Below are 18,510 nucleotides of genomic sequence, written 5' to 3'. Positions count from 1 at the left end.
TGGTGAACTAACCTCCTCTCCCATAGTTTCCTCAAATTGATTCCCGCCCCCTCATCTTACTAGTTTAAAGTCTGCCCTGTAGCCCTAGCAAACCTCCCCGCTAGGATATTGGTCCCCTCAGGATTCAAGTGTAACCTGTCTTTCTTGAGCAGGTCACGCCTGCCCCAGAAGAGGTCCCAATGATCCAGAAACTTGAATCCCTGCCCCCGCTCCAATCCCTCAGCCACGCATTCATCCTCCACCTAATTCCATTCCTACTCTCACTGTCGCGTGGCACAGGCAGTAATCCCGAGATTACTACCTTTGCGGTCCTTCTTCTTAACTGCCTTCCTAACTCCCTATACTCTCGTTTCAGGACCTCTTCCCCTTTCCTACCTACATGTACCATGACCTCTGGCTCCTCACCCTCCCACTTCAGGATATCTTGGACGCGATCAGAAACGTCCTGAATCCTGGCACCAGGGAGGCAAACTACCATCCAGGACTCCCGATTACCTCCACAGAACTGCCTGTCTGAACCCCTGACTATCGAGTCCCCTATTACTATGGTCCTCTTTCTTCTATCCCTACCCTTCTGAGCTACAGGGCCGTCCTCTGTGCCAGAGGCCCGGCCACTGTCACTTCCTCCAGGTAGGCTGTCCCCCCCCAACAGTACTCAAACATGAGTACTTATTGTCAAGGGGTACAGCCACTGGGGTACTCTCTAGTACCTGCCTCTTCCCCTTCCTGACCCTGACCCACCTATTTGCCTCCCGTGGCCCTGGAGTGACCACCTGCCTGTAACTCCTCTCTATCACCTCCTCACTCTCCCTGACCAGGCGATCTGAAATGATCCCCTGGATCACAAAAAGGTTTCAGTACTAATACCCAGGAAATGCCAGTTTGGTTGAGTAGTGTGTAATATTTTGCATGCAGCAAAGATAATCACGTTATTGCATTCTGGCCACAGCATGATTTTCATGTGGTTGTGTCCTAATGCTTCTCTGCCTATTCCCTTTGAAGAAAGCATGCTTTGAATTAGCCTTCATATCCAAATTAAATAACCTGGAATGCAACCCCAACCTCCCACCTGATTTGTTCAGTTCAATAGAGCAAAGTCAAAGAACTTGTGAGTCAACTCTTGTTTCAGTCCATCACTGAGACAAAACACTGGTTATAGATGGAAGTGAAAGCTTAACTGATACTGTATAGTGCCTCTGCTAAGGCCTAAGCAAACTGGAACATTTGTTTGGCCAGTATAAATGTTCCTCAAAGCTTTAGCAATCCAAATTTGATCCTGATTTCTGGTGCTTCATATCTGGAGTTTGCATAGTCCCTGTAAATTTAAATTCAATTTTCCATATTTTAGAACGCTTCCTATTGAGTATTTTGATGTTACTTCAACATTACTCCTATTGGATCTCTTTTATCTCTTGAATGAGGTATTTCCACTTTTCCCTGCTTTACAAAATGAACTTTCTGCAGATACCACACTTTACACGTATTCTTCACTTATAGCTGTTCCCCTCCATTGAAACTAACAAGGATAAAGAAGTTCTGTAAGTCATGTTGGGAATTCATTTGACCACTCGAAGAATTGGTGTAAAGTGCTGTCAGTAAGTACTGTAGATCTTCTACATCTTCTTTTTAAGATAACTTGTTTTTTTTTATTCTTTCTTACTTTGTTTCTAATATTTGTTTATCTGTGCACTTGTAAAATGCTATGGTGACACTAATTTCCTTTAGGTTCAATAAAGTATCTATCTATCAGCAATATGGAAATAAAAGCTAGAAGCTCCACATGGAAAGTTTGTACAAAATATTCATCACAATCTTATATAAGCATCAATCATAATAAATCAATGCTATTACTATTTAAAAAAAATAATTTCAAGAGAAATAAAACCAAATACCATTTGGTCACATTTGTTTTCCAATATAACAATATACTCACAGTAAGCCAAGTTTGGATCCAAGGGATTTCTAGCCCCATAAAAATAATATGCACTGTCATAAGGTGTATGGTAATGTTCCGTCAGCGCAGGTGGTGGAGGGGGAGGAACAGTAGTGACCCTAAAATAGGAAAACAAATTACATCAAAGTTCTTCATATTTAATTGGAAATGTGTTTGTTTTGTAGTTCAATAAATCCTACAGTTTATGAACAATTTCCCAATTTTGTACTGAGGAGAACACACAAAATGCTGGAGGAACTCAACAGGTCAGGCAGCATATATGTACAGTTGACGTCAGCAGGACTGGAAGGGTTTCGGCCCGAAACGTCGACTGTACTTTTTTCCATAGATGCTGCCAGGCCTGCTGAGTTCCTCCAGCATTTTGTGTGTGTTGCTCAGATTTCTAGCATCTGCACATTTTCTCTTGTTTGTGATTTGTACTGAGAAGTAATAGTACAGTAACATAAAATTGCGATTTATCACAGAAATTATCAAGTGTGTTAAAGTATGCTGTAAATTTTAATTAATGCAAAGCTCCCATGCTAACAAGTGTAAACATACAGTATCTGTGGTTCACAATCCCATTGCAAGTCAAATTATTCACTATGACATCAACGTTTCCGTTTCTAAGCTATGCATCTTATCAACTTTGTTACGACTGAAAATTTACATGAAAAGATAGGAAACAAATTGCTTTTAAAACCTGGTAGTCAGGTAAAGTCAGGTAGAGCCTTTTGCATAATTTATTGACATTATACTCTACCATCACACTGCCACAGAACTTTTTAACATAAATGCCATCACAATTTATCTGAACAGTCCTTTCCATCATGCTGAAGCATACTGATACTGGGATCAATGCCCATAGTTATGACTAGTAGACTGCTGCTCCAACAGAACAGAATTGATTACTAGATACAACAAAAAATGGAATTAAAAAGGTGTATGCAAATTATTAAGCATAAATCGCCAAATTAAAATGGTCTGCAGATTGAAGAGGATCTTTCTAGTGATGTTATTCCATAACATTGTTGATCCTATCATTCACAAATGAGCTAAGAGACCATGAAATGCAGTTAATGTTCCCTAGGCAAATTGATGCAATGTATCTTGTAACCATTCTGAACAATGTGCTGACTCAAGACAATCAACAATACCAGTGGTGCCAATATAGTGAACAGTTCTGTATTCTATGTTATGAAGCTTTCTCAGGGATTACAATAGTTGGATTAGTTCATATATTTTGGTTAATATTCTTCCCCTTTACTTATAAAACCCTTATAGTTGACAAAAAAAGTCACTCTTCACTGACTATATCAGTCTTGCTCTTGGAACTTCTCATTGCTGGTCCCCCTAAGTTTCCATTAACAATCACACCATATTGATCACCACACTTTATACTGATAAAGAAGTAAAGACACAAGAGCAACAGACACAAAATACTGGAGGAACTCAGCAGCTCAGGCAGCATCTAGAGAGGAATAAACAGATTGCTTTTCAGGCCAAAACCTCCCATAAGTCAAAAAGCCAACAAGTTATTTCCTTCCAAAGATTCTGCCTGATCTGCTGTGATCCTCCAGCATTTTGTTGTTACATACCCCGTGGGTATCTTGTGACCGTCTTATGACCATGATGTAATTGAGTATCTGATGAGCATGATGTAATGGTCTTGTGATGGTGGGGTGATGTAATTACCCGCCAGTGTGAGGTCACGTGATGTAATTTTCCTGCCAGTGGGAGGTCATGTGATGGCCTGTTCCAACAGGTATAAAACAGGAAAGCCTTGCTGTGACACAGGTTAGTTTGTTGTTTAATTCGTCAGTTACTCTGTTACACTGCCCATTCATCTTATGACACAGTTTTGTTTTAAAGTGGAGTTTTACTTTCTACTGTAAGTTGTGCCAGCAGTTTTTTAAAATCACTGCCAGTTATGTTTGATGTATCTTCGATTTAATTTTAAAGTCTAATTATTGGAGAGTGAAGATTTACCGAAGTACGGGAACCCAAAGGATCAAGTAAAGTTAGTGTTGTCGATGGTTATACATGATTGACCTTATTTAATCTTCATTCAAGGAAATAGTAACTTGCATCCGAGATAATCCCTGCTGTAAGAGCAGAAAGGGTTGAGCGCAGTGTTATTTGCCAGGGAAAAGGTCAGTTCCTTTAAGCCGTTTTTATTTCCTTCGTTGTAAATCCTTTGGGCAAGGCATATTTCGGCTGGGATCAGCAGTAACATCACATCATCAAGGAATTCATTACTTCAGGAAAGTCTCTCCTAATTGACTGTATAAATCATTTGAACTTTCGCATTTACCACTTTAAGAACTGTGTTCACATCTATCGCTTTAAAAACTGTGTTCGCATTTATCGCTTTAAGAACTGTTCGAGTTGCTGTATAGCAGTTAAGTTAGAAGTTTGTTTACTTTTCATTTTTATTGAGCAGTGTTTAATAAATGCTTATTTGTTTATGAAACTTGTGATGGACAAACCGAGTTTGAGACGGGGTCCAGAATTGACCCTATGAAGTGAGTGTGTGTGAGTGAGAGTGAGAGTGAGGGGGAAGAGAGAGAGTGAGAGTGAGGGGGAAGAGAGAGGGGGGAGAGGGAGAGGGAGGGGGAGGGAGAGAGAGAGAGGATTTAATGTTATGGTTCCTTGGCTGATTTTGTTTAATTTTCTCCAAGGACACTTTGCCTGCTTGTTAAGATTCCTGCTGAGACAGCAGGAAGGAGCCAGTTGATGGACAGCCGGTGTCCAGCGTGTGGAGATAAAAAGCAGGTCTGCTAAGACACGGGCAGACACACCACGGGACACTGAACAAGCTTTGTGCACCCACGTGAAGGTGGGGTTTTGGAGGATCAATTCAGGGAAAAATCGATCAGTGGCTCACAGTGTGAAAAGGTGCAACCGGTCAGGAACTAATTGTGTGTCCTCCCTTGCCTGGGTGATAGTTCCACCACTGAAGAACAGTCACCTTTGTTTGTGGTCACATTCGGTGACTTCAAAGGAAGAGAAGAGGGGAGAAGGAGGTTTGAAACAGAAGAAACCTAGTGACAAAGAGGTCAATGTTTGGACTCTCTCCTCTATAGCCCATAAGGGTGAGTTTGAATTCCATTCGACTACGAAGGTGTGACTGTCACGTAGTTAATCCACAGGAGTGGGTTCTCTGGTGAGGGGGAAACCTTTGTGATTACCACTTGCGTGTTACCCTTGTTTGGGTGTGGTAGTTCACTGAAGAAAGGCACCCCACCGGCAAATCACTGTAGGAGTTATTTTGTACGTCATAGAACTGGATAAATGGCTATCACAGTTGTGTGTTTGAGGTAACCTTGTGTGGAATCTACCTGTGTGTGATAATCCTGGCCTGGGTTGGTAGTTTTACTCCTTGAAGACGGTACCTCAGTGATAAGCTACTGTTCGTGATAATCCATACGTGGATTCTGTTCGAGTATCCTGTGGTTACCACTTTGGGATGACCTGTAGCTGAATTTGGGTGTGGTACCACTTGTGTTGAAAGGATATTCATTGAAGATCACTGTCGGTGATACTTCGCGTGTGGAGTGGAACAACTTCGGAGATAAAACCTACTGCTATTGTTATTTTGGAATATCGACATAATTGCCTTCTCACAACATATGCCTTTGGATTACAAATCTCTCTCTCTTTCCAACAACAGCAATCTCGTGCATTGAACTGACCTTTCTTATATAGTAAGACTGGATTCATTTACCCCTAGACTTGAAGAAGCTTGGTTTTCCTATTTCCACACTTATGTACAGATATATCATTGCTAACCTGTTTGCTATATTTGAATTTATAGTACTGTATTGCGTAGTTTACTAATAAACACTATTAGTTTTAGTAGTATCAGACTCCAAAGAATTTTCCATTTCTGCTGGTTCTTTAACCCGGTCACAGGGTATGTGACAAAACTGGACTCAAATTCTATATCCATTGTTGCCGTATCGTAACAGTGTGAGTTGATAAAGAAGTACTTACAAAGCAGAGATCTGTTCTGGGACCTCTGCTGTTCGATGAATATCACAAATATAAAAATATAAATGGATAAAAATATACATGGATGAGCTGATAAGTTGGCAGACAATACGAAGATTCATGGTGATGTGGATAGCGTAGATGATTGGTAAAGAATCAGTTCTCTATACTGTTGGAGAAATGGCAGACAGAGTTTAACCTGGCAAATGTGAAGTGTTGCACCTTGGTAGGTGAAATGTAAAAGGATCTTGGGGTTCAAGTTCATAAATCCTTGAAAGCGGCTACGCAGACTGACAAGGTGGTTGTCTTTATTAGTCAAGGCAGTTTACAAGTCAGTAAGTTATGTTGCATTTTAAAAGTCTAGTTAAGAGTATTGCATACAGTTCTGATCACCCCACTTTAGGATGGATGTCAAAGCTTTGGAAAAGGAGCAGAAGAGGTTTACCAGGATGCTGCCTGGATTTAAGGGCATGTGCTATAACGAGAGGTTGAACAAACTTAGGTTATTTTCTCTGGAGTGGCGGAGGCTGAGGGGAGACCTGATAGAAGTTGATGAGATTATGAGAGACATAGATAGAATATACAGACAATAACTTCTTCCCCAAGGGTTGAAATGTCTAATACCAGAGGAAATGCAGTTAAGGTGAGAGGTGGTAATTTTAAAGGAGATGTAAGAGAAGCATGTTTTTTTTTAAACAAAGAGAGTGATGGGTGCCTGGAAGGCGCTGCCTAGTGTGATTATAGAGGCAGATACATTAGGGACTTTAACAGCATTTGGATAGACACATGAATGTGAGTAAAATGGAGGGAAATGGACATTATATAGGCTTAAGGGATAAGTTTAGTTGGCCACTTAATTAATAATTTATTTGGTCTTGCATAACATTGTAGGCTGAAAGGCCTGTTCCTGTGATGTACTGTTCAATGTTCTATGTTCAAAGCTTGGGCTGTTGAAAGCTACCCACTGAAGAATTCAATCCGACCAATACAGACGTCCCCCGTTTTTCGAATGTTCACTTATGACAACTCGCTGTTACAAAAGACCTACATTAGTACCTGCTTTCACTAACCAAGGAGGATTTTCGCTTTTACGAAAAAAGACACCTGTGCGTTTACCCCAAGAAAGACTACAATGACCGTGAAACCTTGTGCGGGTAGTTGTTTGCACAGATGTGCACGTGCATATGTAGGCATGTACGTGCACGTGTGTACGTGCCGATTTTTTTTCTCCAAATCGATTTTGGCTCGCTGTCTTCCAGATTTTGAAAAGTGAAACAACACCTCACATACAATATTTCTATTTCATATATGGTGTATATTTATCATTATCATTCCTGCTTTTACTATATGTTAGTGTTATTTTAGGTTTCATGTGTTATTTGGTTTGATTTGGTAGGTTATTTTTTTGGGTCTGGGGACGCTCAAAAAGTTTTCCCATATAAATTAATGGTAATTGCTTCTTCGCTTTATGACATTTCGGTTTAAAATGGTTTCATAGGAATGCTCTATCTTCGGATTGCAGGGGAAACCTGTATCCAACTCCTGCTCTATCCTACCATGGACAGATCTAAAGTTGTGGATGGAGGCAAATACCACAATTTTCAGCAAGGGAATCATCCTTGCTTTTAGTTTCTAGTCCTCTCAAAATGAATGCTAACATTGCATTTGTTTTCTTTCCTATGAAGTCAGCCTGCAAGTTGACCTTAAGGAAATCTTGAACTAGAACACGCAAGTTCCTTTACACCTTTGATTTTTTTTCTCATATAGAAAATAGTCTACATTCTTATACTTCCTGCCAAATAACCCACTTTCCTTATGCTGTACTCCACCTGCCACTTCCTTGCCATTCCCAGCTTGTCCAAGCCCTTCTATAAACTCCCTGCCTTCACAACACTATGTGTTCCTCCACTTTCTTGATATACTCTGTGTGCTGGCCACAATATGCCATCAGTTCCTTAATTCTGGTCATTGTTATAAATATACTTATATTGTTTGCATTTCAGAATTTGAGCTCAGCAAAATATTCAAATTAGAATGGATTACAAATTGGATGGGAAATTGCAGGTCCCTGCTTGCCTGGTATCCATGTCATTTATTGATAAAGATTTGTGGGTTTGGAAATGCTGTAGAAAAAGCCAATCATGTATGTGTACACACCGAAGTGTGTGGAGAATTAAATTTTGCAAGTTGATGCATCAAAAAGTGTAAGTGCCAAATAAATTTGTCAGATTACACTTAGATTCCCACTTAGGTAAATCATTTGTTTGTTTCAGTAACATTTATTTTGTTATTAGGTAATGAACAGAGGTAATAGAAAAGCAGACAAAATCAGAAAGAGTGATGAATACAGACCAAAGGTGTTATATTTAAGAGCACACGGAAAGCGGAATTGGGTAGATGATCCTGTAGAGCAGCCGAAGATTCATAAGTATGATGTTGTGAGCATCAGAGTCATGGCTGAAGGGAGGTTATAGATGGGAGCTTAACATCCAAGGATACACATTGTATCAAACGGACAGGCAGGCAGGCAGATGGGGTGGTATGGCTCTGTTGGTAAAAATGAAATCAAATCCTTAGAAAGAGGTGACATCAAAAGACATGGAGTTAAGAAACTGAAAGGGCAAAAAGAACCTGATGGGAGTGATGCACATGCCTTCAAACAGTAGCCAAGATGTGGGCTGCAAATTACAACAGGAAATAGAAAAGACATGTCAAAAGGACAGTGTTAAGCAGGACATAATGTCTCTGAGCCATTGAGCATGAGTGGGTGGGGCAGCATCTCTCCACCTAAGAAGGACTGCATGTCTGGCCAAAAGAGAGGCAAAAGACAATGTACGATGCTTAGTCAAAGTCAGATGCATGTCAACTTCTCCCAAAGTACCGAAAAGAGCAATCAGAGGGTTAGGTTCCAAGTAGCAATTAAGTATATGAGATAAAGTTAAAAAAAAGTCTCCAGAATTTCTCCAAGATAGGACAAGCCCAATATATATGAATAAGAGAAGCTTTTGCTTATCGCAACAGGGACTAATATCAGGATAGAGCCGTAGTAATTTAGTTTTAGACATATGAGCCCTGTGTATAACCCTGAACTGTAAAAGGCAGTGGCGAGCACATAGAGAAGTTGAATTAACTGATTTGAGAATTGAATCCCAAACCTTGTCAGACAAAGGAAAATTAGGAAAGGAAAAAAGGAAGAGACATTATGTCCTGCTTAGACCTTGAAAAGATTCATTATTCACTTCTTAATTCGGACATAAAGTTCCAAAAGGTGTGGGGACCTTTTTTTTAATATTTTCATAAGTATTTTCATAATTCCCATTTAGATTAAGGGTACATCCCTCCCTTTTTTCTTTTGCATTTAAATCCCTTACTTCTAGCTTCTTTTGATAAGATTTATGGGGGTTTTTTTGTGTGTAAACATATTATAGTTCAGGTAGTAGGCAATATACTTTCTTGTTATAAATACAGCTCTGTGGCGATAAAAGTTCTGCTTAAATTTTTTATATAACATAAGGTTGGCTTGGAATTGGGTAGTGGGAGGGTGAGGTGGTAACTATATATGATTCTACTATGGGTGCTTTTTCTTAATTGTTATGAACTGTGCATTTGATATGTTTATTTTGCACTGTAAAAAACTCTTTTTTTAAACTTTTTAAAAAAAGTTTTGTCAGATTGTAGAAACTCATAAAAAACTAATTTAAAAAAAGAGGACAATGTTATGATAATCATGGGGAATTTCAATATCCAGATGGATCAGGAAAATCAGATTGGTGCTGGATTCCAAGAGAGAGAATTTGTAGAATTAGAATCAGGTTTATTATCACTGGCATGTGTCGTGAAATTTGCTAACTTAGCAGCAGATCAATGCAATACATAACATAAAAGAAAAAAAAAACAAAATAAAATTTTAATAATAAATAAATAATGGTATACATATATTGAATAGATTAAAAATCCTGAAAAAAACAGAAATAATATATATTTAAAAAGTGAGGTAGTGTCCAAAGGTTCAATGTCCATTTAGGAATCGGATGGCAGAGGGGAAGAAGCTGTTCCTGAATTGATGGCTTCAGGCTTTTGTACCCAACAATGCTAACAAGATGGCTTTTAGAGCAGCTTGTGGTTGAGCCCACTAAGGAAACTTTATTCTGGATTGGGTGTTGAGTAAAGAACTGCATTTGATTCAGGTGCATAAGGTAAAGGAACCTTAAAGGTAAAGGTAAAGGACAGTGATCATAATATAATAGAATTCACCCTGCAATTTGAGAGGAAGCAGCTAAAGTTAGATATTAGGGGGAAGCAAAGGGAATTACAGAGGCATGAGAGAGGAGATGGCCAAAGTTGATTACAATGACTAATTCTAATTCAATTTTGGACCCCTTATCTAACAAAAGATGTGCTGGTCCTGGAGAAGGTCAACAGGAGGTTCCCAAAAATGAAAGGCTAAATATACGAGAGATGTGTCTGGGGCCTGTACTTGATGGAGTTCAAAAGGATAGGGGTGGGGGAAAGAGGGGGTCCCTCAGTGAAAGCTACCAGACATTGACAGGCCTAGATGGAGTCGATCCGAATGCCCTTGGATCTTAGATTCTTTTTTTAGTTAGAGAGTCTAGGATCCAAGGGCACAGCCTCAGAATAAAGGGACATCCCTTTAAATCAGAAATGAGCAGGAAGTTCAATCAGAATTTGTTGTAACAGAAGATGGTGGTGGCCACATCATTGGGTGTATTTGTTCAGTAAAGAAGTTCATGATTATGAGGAGAAGGTGGAAGAATGGAGTTAAAAACTATCTTAAGAGAAAATCTGCAGATGCTGGAAATCCAAGCAACACACCCAAAATGCTGGAGGAACTCAGCAGGCCAGACAGCATCTATGGAAAAAAGTACAGTTGATGTTTCAGGCTTTCACCTTTCCCCATCCCATTTTCCGTCCCTCATCTTATCTCCTTGCCCGCCCACTGCCTCTCTCTGGTGTTCCTCCCCCCCCCCTTCTTTCTTCCATGGCCTTCTGTCCTCTTCTATCAGACTCCCCCTTCTCCAATACTGTATCTCTTTCACCAAACAACTTACCAGCTCTTTACTTCATCCCTCCCCATTCAGGTTTCACCTATCACCTTGTGTTTCTCTCTCCCTTCCTCCACCTTATAAATATACTCCTCAGCTTTTTTTCTCCAATCCTGCCAAAGGGTTTTGGCCGGAAACGTTGACTGCACTTTTTTCCATCGATGCTGCCTGGCTTGCTGAGCTCCTCCAGCATTTTGTGTTTGTTGCTTGGAGTTAAAAATAAAGTATGTCATGATTGAATGTCAGAGCAGAACTAATAGGCTAAATCGCTTAATTCTGCTCCAACATCTCGTGGATTATAGAGGTTCAAAAATGCAGTTCATCACAATCTTCTCAATGGCAATTAAATGCTGGTCCTCCACACCTTCATCTCATAAATAATCAATCTAAAATGCAATCATACATTTTACAACAAATGTACATTTTCCCAGCTTTTATATTAACAGATTACACAAAGGTTTAAAAGCATAGATAAAATTTAGTTGTCACATAGGTTTTTACCTTGGAGCCATTAAATTCCTAAGAGGATTCCACATTCCATCAGGCAGACCAATACTGTGATTCCTTTCATCAGCTGCAGGGGCCTGGAAAGCTACCCTGGGTCGCTCTGGTGGCTGTTCCTCAGCAGATCGGTCATCACTTGAATATTTTCCAATAAGGACTTTACCTTTTTGGTCAGCGGCAGCACGTCTGCGGGAATTATGTTGGTGCGTAATAGCACCAAACTGCCTTATTCGATCTGGCTGTGAAACAGAACTAAGAATTACAACAACCAACCAAATTTCATAGTTTACTTTCACAAAAACAATGCTAAGTTCCAAGCCATTAAAAATTAAATGTAATGACATTAAGATGGTCAAATTAATGAGTCAAAGCATTGTAGAGTTAAAATGGACGTAAATATCATTAAATTTTTAGCAAGTGGTGCTGATCTGTAAACGTTACTGAAACAGTCAAATGACCTATCTTAATGGGAACCTAAACCTTAAAAAAGTACTCAAAGATTAGCACCAAAATACTGTTGGTGATTAGGGAAATGGAACGAAAATTCATGATTTTAAGATGTGGTATACTCCTGTTATATAGATTACCAAGTAGGCAGGCTTGAGAAGAGAGAATAAAGATATTAAGTGGCACGTTTGGGAATGTACTGTGAGTACTGGTAAGCATCAGCATATCAAAGTGGCAGAACAGGGGAAAAAAAGTGAAAAGGACTAAAAATCCTTGAAAATGGGTTACATACAAAGTTATGGACAATCTGGATTTTTACAGACTGGAAATTAGAACCTTAAGTAACAAGAAACCTATGGTCAGAATATATGCTGGTTCTAAGTACTTGCAAAAGAATCTATATCCAAATTCAAAGTGCAAAATAATGGAAAAAAAGTTAAATTCTTACTTCCTTCTCTGGATCAACAGCTCCTGAAGCAGCAACATTGAGCTCAAGCTCCTTCTCCCTATGAAGTAAAGACAAAATTATTACAGCTGACAGATCTTCCCTCAAATTTTCCAATCTTTCTCTTCTCTAGGATCAGCAAAAGGTCCCAAAAGAGATAAAAATAATTAATTTGCTTAATCACAGTCTTTAACAGAATTACTCCCAGATCCTTAGAGAAAAAAATAAAGGCAGTTCTTAAGAGTTAATTTGCCACTGAAGGGTAAACTTTGCTTTGCAGTTGACACCTCTGAAATCAAGTGACGGAGCATAAATTTCTACAGATTTTCCAGGATTTAGACAGGGAAATCTGCCCACTGACCAGTGATCAATATGAGTGGGCCAACTAATCTGAAAACAGAAATTAATTTTGGTGATCGTGAATGTCAGCCTATAATTTCCTTGATAGCTTTGGCACTCAGTATGTCTGGATTACAATTTAATTTTCTCTTAAAGAGTCTGTCAATTTTGATTGTAAAAGTCCTGTGTTGTATTTATTCAATACAGTAACACTGAAAATAAGGAAGAATAGATGACCAGCCTTGTCTTCTTACTACTGAATAACGCTTAACACTGAGCAACATATTAACCAAATAATTATTGTTTACAATGTATCAGCTCATGTTTACTTTCCCCAGCGGTACAGCTGATCAACACCTCCATCCACTAACTCACCTCTCCACATGCTTTATCATTTCCTGTCAGTCATCTTATGTACAGACACTCCTGTGCCTAGTGTCACTTTATGAACATACAATGAATCTATCTATATTTAGCAATCATACGTATTTATATTTTTTGTTTTTCTATTTTTGTTGCGCTCTTTATCTTACTGTGTTTTTTTGGTGCGACATCAGATTAAGCATAACAATTATTTTGTTTTCTTTTACACTTGTTTACTGGAAATGACATTAAACAATCTTGAATTTGTAAACTAAAAGCAACCAAGATTCACTTCAAAGAAGGATAACAAAGTACTTCAAAAGAGTGTATCAATTTAAAGCACTATCATTCCAGTTATAGTGCCTGACGCCGGCCCCCTAGGCCTGAGTCAATGTAGTAGTAGTATAACCTTCATGTAATGAAAAAATTTAAAGCAGCTCACGAAATATAAAATGCATACCTTTTCTTGCTTTTCTGCCTTTCTGATATTTGTTCTAACAATTCTTGTCTGTATCTTTCCATTCTTCTTCTTTGAGCACTCTCGCGTTCATTGTTACCTAAAAATTAAGATTATCAAAATTCACTAAGATTAAAAAAATTCATTTCCCTAACAAATAAAAACAAGGGAAGCTCTGTATCTCAATGACTTGTATTCTGCAACTTGCTTGAATTTTAAATCAAACTGTCAATAAAAAGGGGAAATTTGTCTACATGTTTGAATAATACACATTTGGAAGCAACCACTCATGATGTACAGAAAAGGAAAAATGAAGATTTTGTGCTTGTGAAGAAGTATGGTAATTTTTCAAGAGAAATTCTACACAGAGTATTCACCAATGTCCTGCCACATAATAGAATTTTTAGGCCTATAAGCATAGGATAGCAGTCAGAAGTTATAATAAAAGAAAAAAAAATATTAAAAGGTCTGTTGAATGATGTTCAACACAAACTAGAGACTGAAAAAGAAATTCTCAGATAAAGGGTATTAATGAAATGAAATGAAATATCTTTATTGTCATTGCATAGTACAATTTGTCTTGCAGCAATACAGCAAAAATGAGTTTGCAACTCTCATAATGCTATAAAACAAATAAATAATAAATAAAATCAAATAATGAGGTGCAAAATGAGGATTATGCATCTAACCAGTAAATAAATGATGCTTACAACTTCAGTAAAGGAGATGCTCAATGCTCTATACTGATACAGGTGTCCCCTGCTTTACGAAAGTTCACTTTACACCACTTCGCTTTTACGAAAAACTTACATTAGTACCTGTTTTCGCTAACCGAAAGAAATCCAAAGAGGATTTTAGCTTTTACGAAAAAAGGTGCCAGCTTTAAACTTGTGTTTACCCCGAGAAAGACTACCATGACCATGAAGCCTTGCGTGGGCAGGTGTGTGCGCATGTGTATACATGCCGATTTTTTTCTAGTTCGGTTTTGGCTAAATCTTCCCAATTCTAGTAAGAGAAACAACACTATACATACATTATTTCTACTTTATATAGGCTGTGTATTTGTCATATCATTCCTGCTTTTACTATGTGTTGGTGTTATTTTAGGTTTTATGTGCTATTCGGTATGATTTGGTAGGTTATTTTTTGGGTCTGGGAACGCTCACAAATTTTTCCCATATAAATTAATGGTAATTGTTTCTTTACGCCATTTCGGCTTACGAAAGGTTTCATAGGAATGCTTTACTTTCGGATAGCGGGGCTGTATCTTGGGTAATGATGAGTCTGAGTACAGAGAGGAAATTAAGAACCTGGGCAGCAAGACAAAGGAATTGGTTGTTGACTTCAGAAGGAGTAGCGGACCGCACGACCCCATCTACATCGGTGGTGTGCAGGTGGAACAGGTCAAAAGCTTTAAGTTCCTTGGGGTGAATATCACAAATGACTTGACTTGGTCTAACAAAGCAGAGTCCACTGCCAAGAAGGCCCACCAGCGCCTTTACTTCATGAGAAAGCTGAACAAATTTGGCCTGTCCGCTAAAAACCTCACTAATTCTTCTAGGGTGCATCACAACCTGGTATGGAAGTTGTCCTGTCCAAGACCAGAAGAAGCTGCAGAAGATCGTGGACACAGCCCGCACATCACACAAACCAATCTTCCATCCTTGGACTCACTTTACACCGCACTCTGTCAGAGCAGTGCTGCCAGGATAATCAAGGACACGACACATCCAGCCAACACACTTTTTGTCCCTCTTCCCTCCAGGAGAAGGTTCAGGAGCTTGAAGATTTGTATGGCCAGATTTGGGAAAAGCTTCTTTCCAACTGTGATAAGACTGCTGTACGGATCCTGACCCGGATCTGGGCCATATCTTCCAAATAAACGGACCTGTCGCAGTTTCTTTTTGCACTACCTTACTTTCCCTTTTCTATTTTCTAATTATGATCGATAATTTAAATTTTTAAAATTATATTTACTTTGATTTGTAATTCAGGGAGCGCGAAGCACAGAATCAAATATCACTGTGATGATTGTATGCTCTAGTATCAATTGTTTGGTGACAATAAAGTAAAGTAAGTAAGTAAGTAAACCTGTAGTGATAGTCATCTGGGCACAACTTTAAAGACTGCATTCGGTACAAAATAGAGGTGTAGTAAGAGTTATTATAAAGTCATGTTGTTATAGAGCACTAGAGCACAGAAACAAGTGTAACACCTGTGTAGCACCGGTCTTTTTGCGTGTGACTAGTCACCGCACTCTTGAGAAAATCAAATTACATAGTACTACACTAGGTGCAGTAGGCCATCAGAAGATTCTAGGTATCAGAAGGAGGCAGTGAATAGAAACCACACACTTCTGGAGATAAGCTTTGTTTATAAGAAAAAAGACAATATGTACAAAATATTTACATGAGCAAGAACAATTCAAAATTTCAACATTCTGTTTAGGTTCCAAATTTTAAATATCAAACCAGAACAAATCCCTTTTTAATTAGTATCATTTACATTCCTTTAATATTCTAATTTCTCCAACTAAATAGATCTAGTGTTACTCCCTATTTAAAAGTTTACGAACTAAAATTTCCTTTTTACTTATCCCTAGTTAGTTAGAAAACCAAATAGTCGGCCCTCCTTATGCACGAATTCCACATGCGCGAATTCAACCAACCGCAAATCGAGAAAGCCCAGAAGTGCCCTTCCAGCATGTACAGACTTTTTTTCTTGTCATTATTCCCTAAACAATGCAGTATAACAACTATTTACATAGCATTTACATTGTATTAGGTATTATATCTCTCAGGATCTGAAGTGGGAGCAGAACATCAGCTCCATCCTGAAGAAGGCCCAGCAGCGGATGTACTTCCTGCGGCTCTTGAGGAAATATGGTCTGCCTCAGGAATTGCTGCTGCAGTTCTATACTGCAGTCATTGAGTCTGTCCTGCGCACTTCCATCACTGTGTGGTTTGGAGCCGCCACCAAGTAGGATAGAACCAGACTACAGCGCGCAGTGAGGACTGCCGAGCGCATCATTGGAGCCTCCCTGCCCTCTATTGTGGACCTGTACTCTTCCAGGTTGAAGAAGAGGGCGGGGAACATCATAAAGGACTCCTCCCATCCTGCGCACGGACTGTTTGAACTGCTTCCGTCTGTTCATAGGCGCTTCAGATCCCTCCAGACTAAGACTAATAGGCACTGGAGAAGTTTTTTCCCTACTGCGGTCACTTTGCTGAACAGTTAACTGCCGGTTAACTGTCGGCTAACTATTACTTGGATTGCACTACTTGTATGTATAATCTATATTTTCATTTATATTTATCATCTGTTATGAGCAGAGAGACAACATCTGCCGGAAGTAAATTCCTTGTATGTGTACAGGTACTTGGCGATTAAAGTCTGATTCTGATTCTGATAAGTAATCTAGAGATAATTTGAAGTATATGGGAGGATGTGTGTGAGTTATCGTGGATCAGGATCGAAAAAAATTGGAAGTTCTCTTACTAAGTAAGTCAGAACAGGTACATCTGGTATTATTTAGCATCAGTTACTCAAACATTTGTTTTAGTATATAGTATATACTTTACCTTTCTATGCATATAAAACATAAGAACGTATAGTAAACACAAGGTACACTGCAGATACTGTGGTCAGATCAACACATACAAACAAGCTGGATGAACTCAGCAGGTCGGACAGCATCTGTTGAAAAGAGCAGTCAACATTTCGGGCCGAGACCCTTCGTCAGGACTGAAGAAAGAGGGGACAGGGGCCCTGTAACGTTCTCCTTCGGGTGTACTAATAACGCCGAATTCAACGTCCGGATAAACCACAGTCAATGAAACCAGATCGCAGTAAGATTAACCATTTACTGTTCACTCTTCACATTAACATATGGTGAAAAAGCGTTGCTCTCACTGTGATTTCTCACGCCTGCAAAATAACTTCTGCTCAGGTGAGCCTCGTGGAAAGCCCCCACCCTCGCGCTAATTTCAAACCGGTGTTTTCCCACAAGACGCGACGAAACCGGATGTGACGTCATCGCATGCCGATATATTTTACATGCAATGAATACACTTTAAACACTTCTAATTCTAACTAGAAAATACTATTGAATGAATTACTAAGCGAAAATATTATAAACTAAATAACTGTCGTAAAGACAGCACACTCCCCGCTTGACCTTCGTAAGGTCACAATGAGCAGAGTACAAACTTAGTCTCTTAATCAGTCATTGGGTAGAAGTAGAATAACTTCTGTAACTGGCCTTTGGTAAATTTTCACATCGCCTTGGTCGGTAGTCTTCAATTCGATCTTCCTGACATGTCCATCCTCGCTAGGGAATGTAGCAGTGATTCTGGCCATTGGCCAGCTGTTGCGGGTGGTTTGCTTGTCCCTGAGCAGGACTAAGTCTTCAACTTGAAGATTCCTTCGGGGTTCTGTCCACTTTTGTCTCTGTTGCAACAAAGGTAGATATTTTTGTCTCCAGCGAGGCCAGAACCGATTTGCCAAAGCCTGGACTTGTCTCCATTGCTTTGTGTACAAATCCTTGTCTGAAAAGTCTCCTGGTGGAGGAGGTGCTCCTGCCTTCTGTGTAAGGAGCGTTGATGGCGAAAGTATAAAGGGGTTTTCTGGGTCAGAAGACACAGGTAGGAATGATTGTGCGTTTATAATGGCTGTGACCTCTGCCATTAGGGTGCACAGTACCTCGTGGGCCAATCGGGTGTGTTGCTGCATCTCAGGTTTCCTTTTCCGGGTTTTCCGTAAGGACGTGAACCGTTTGACTGCCTGCTCTTTGTTATCTGGTGAGCGCTGGCGTGGTTCTCTGATAGGCAATGGGGCAACCCCATTATTTGCTTCATCTCTGAAGACCTTGGTGTCTTTGGGTTTTAAAGAAATGGTATCTTGAGCTGATTGTGCAAGTTTGTTTCCGTCCTCGGTTTGAACGAAAACTGACTGGCCTAGCGTCTCG

General features: G+C 39.4%; 1 protein-coding gene across 7 annotated transcripts in view; it reads right to left on the bottom strand.

The window, feature by feature from the left end:
- LOC132400865 (centrosome and spindle pole-associated protein 1) overlaps positions 1–18,510 on the bottom strand; it is a 150,337-nt gene that overhangs the window by 70,630 nt on the left and 61,197 nt on the right. For all 7 annotated transcript variants that reach the window (XM_059982382.1, XM_059982352.1, XM_059982359.1 and 4 more), the window contains 4 exons: positions 13,548–13,644; positions 12,389–12,446; positions 11,491–11,732; positions 1,934–2,052 (listed from right to left, as the gene is read on the bottom strand). In XM_059982382.1, coding sequence (XP_059838365.1) covers positions 1,934–2,052; positions 11,491–11,732; positions 12,389–12,446; positions 13,548–13,644 — 516 coding nt within the window. The remainder of the gene's footprint in view (positions 1–1,933; positions 2,053–11,490; positions 11,733–12,388; positions 12,447–13,547; positions 13,645–18,510) is intronic.

Source organism: Hypanus sabinus, chromosome 1 (assembly GCF_030144855.1).
Source record: "Hypanus sabinus isolate sHypSab1 chromosome 1, sHypSab1.hap1, whole genome shotgun sequence".
NCBI classification, from domain to species: Eukaryota; Metazoa; Chordata; class Chondrichthyes; order Myliobatiformes; family Dasyatidae; genus Hypanus; species Hypanus sabinus.
The sequence above is the reverse complement of the archived record's forward strand: the minus strand, read 5'-3'. Positions and strand labels throughout refer to the sequence as shown.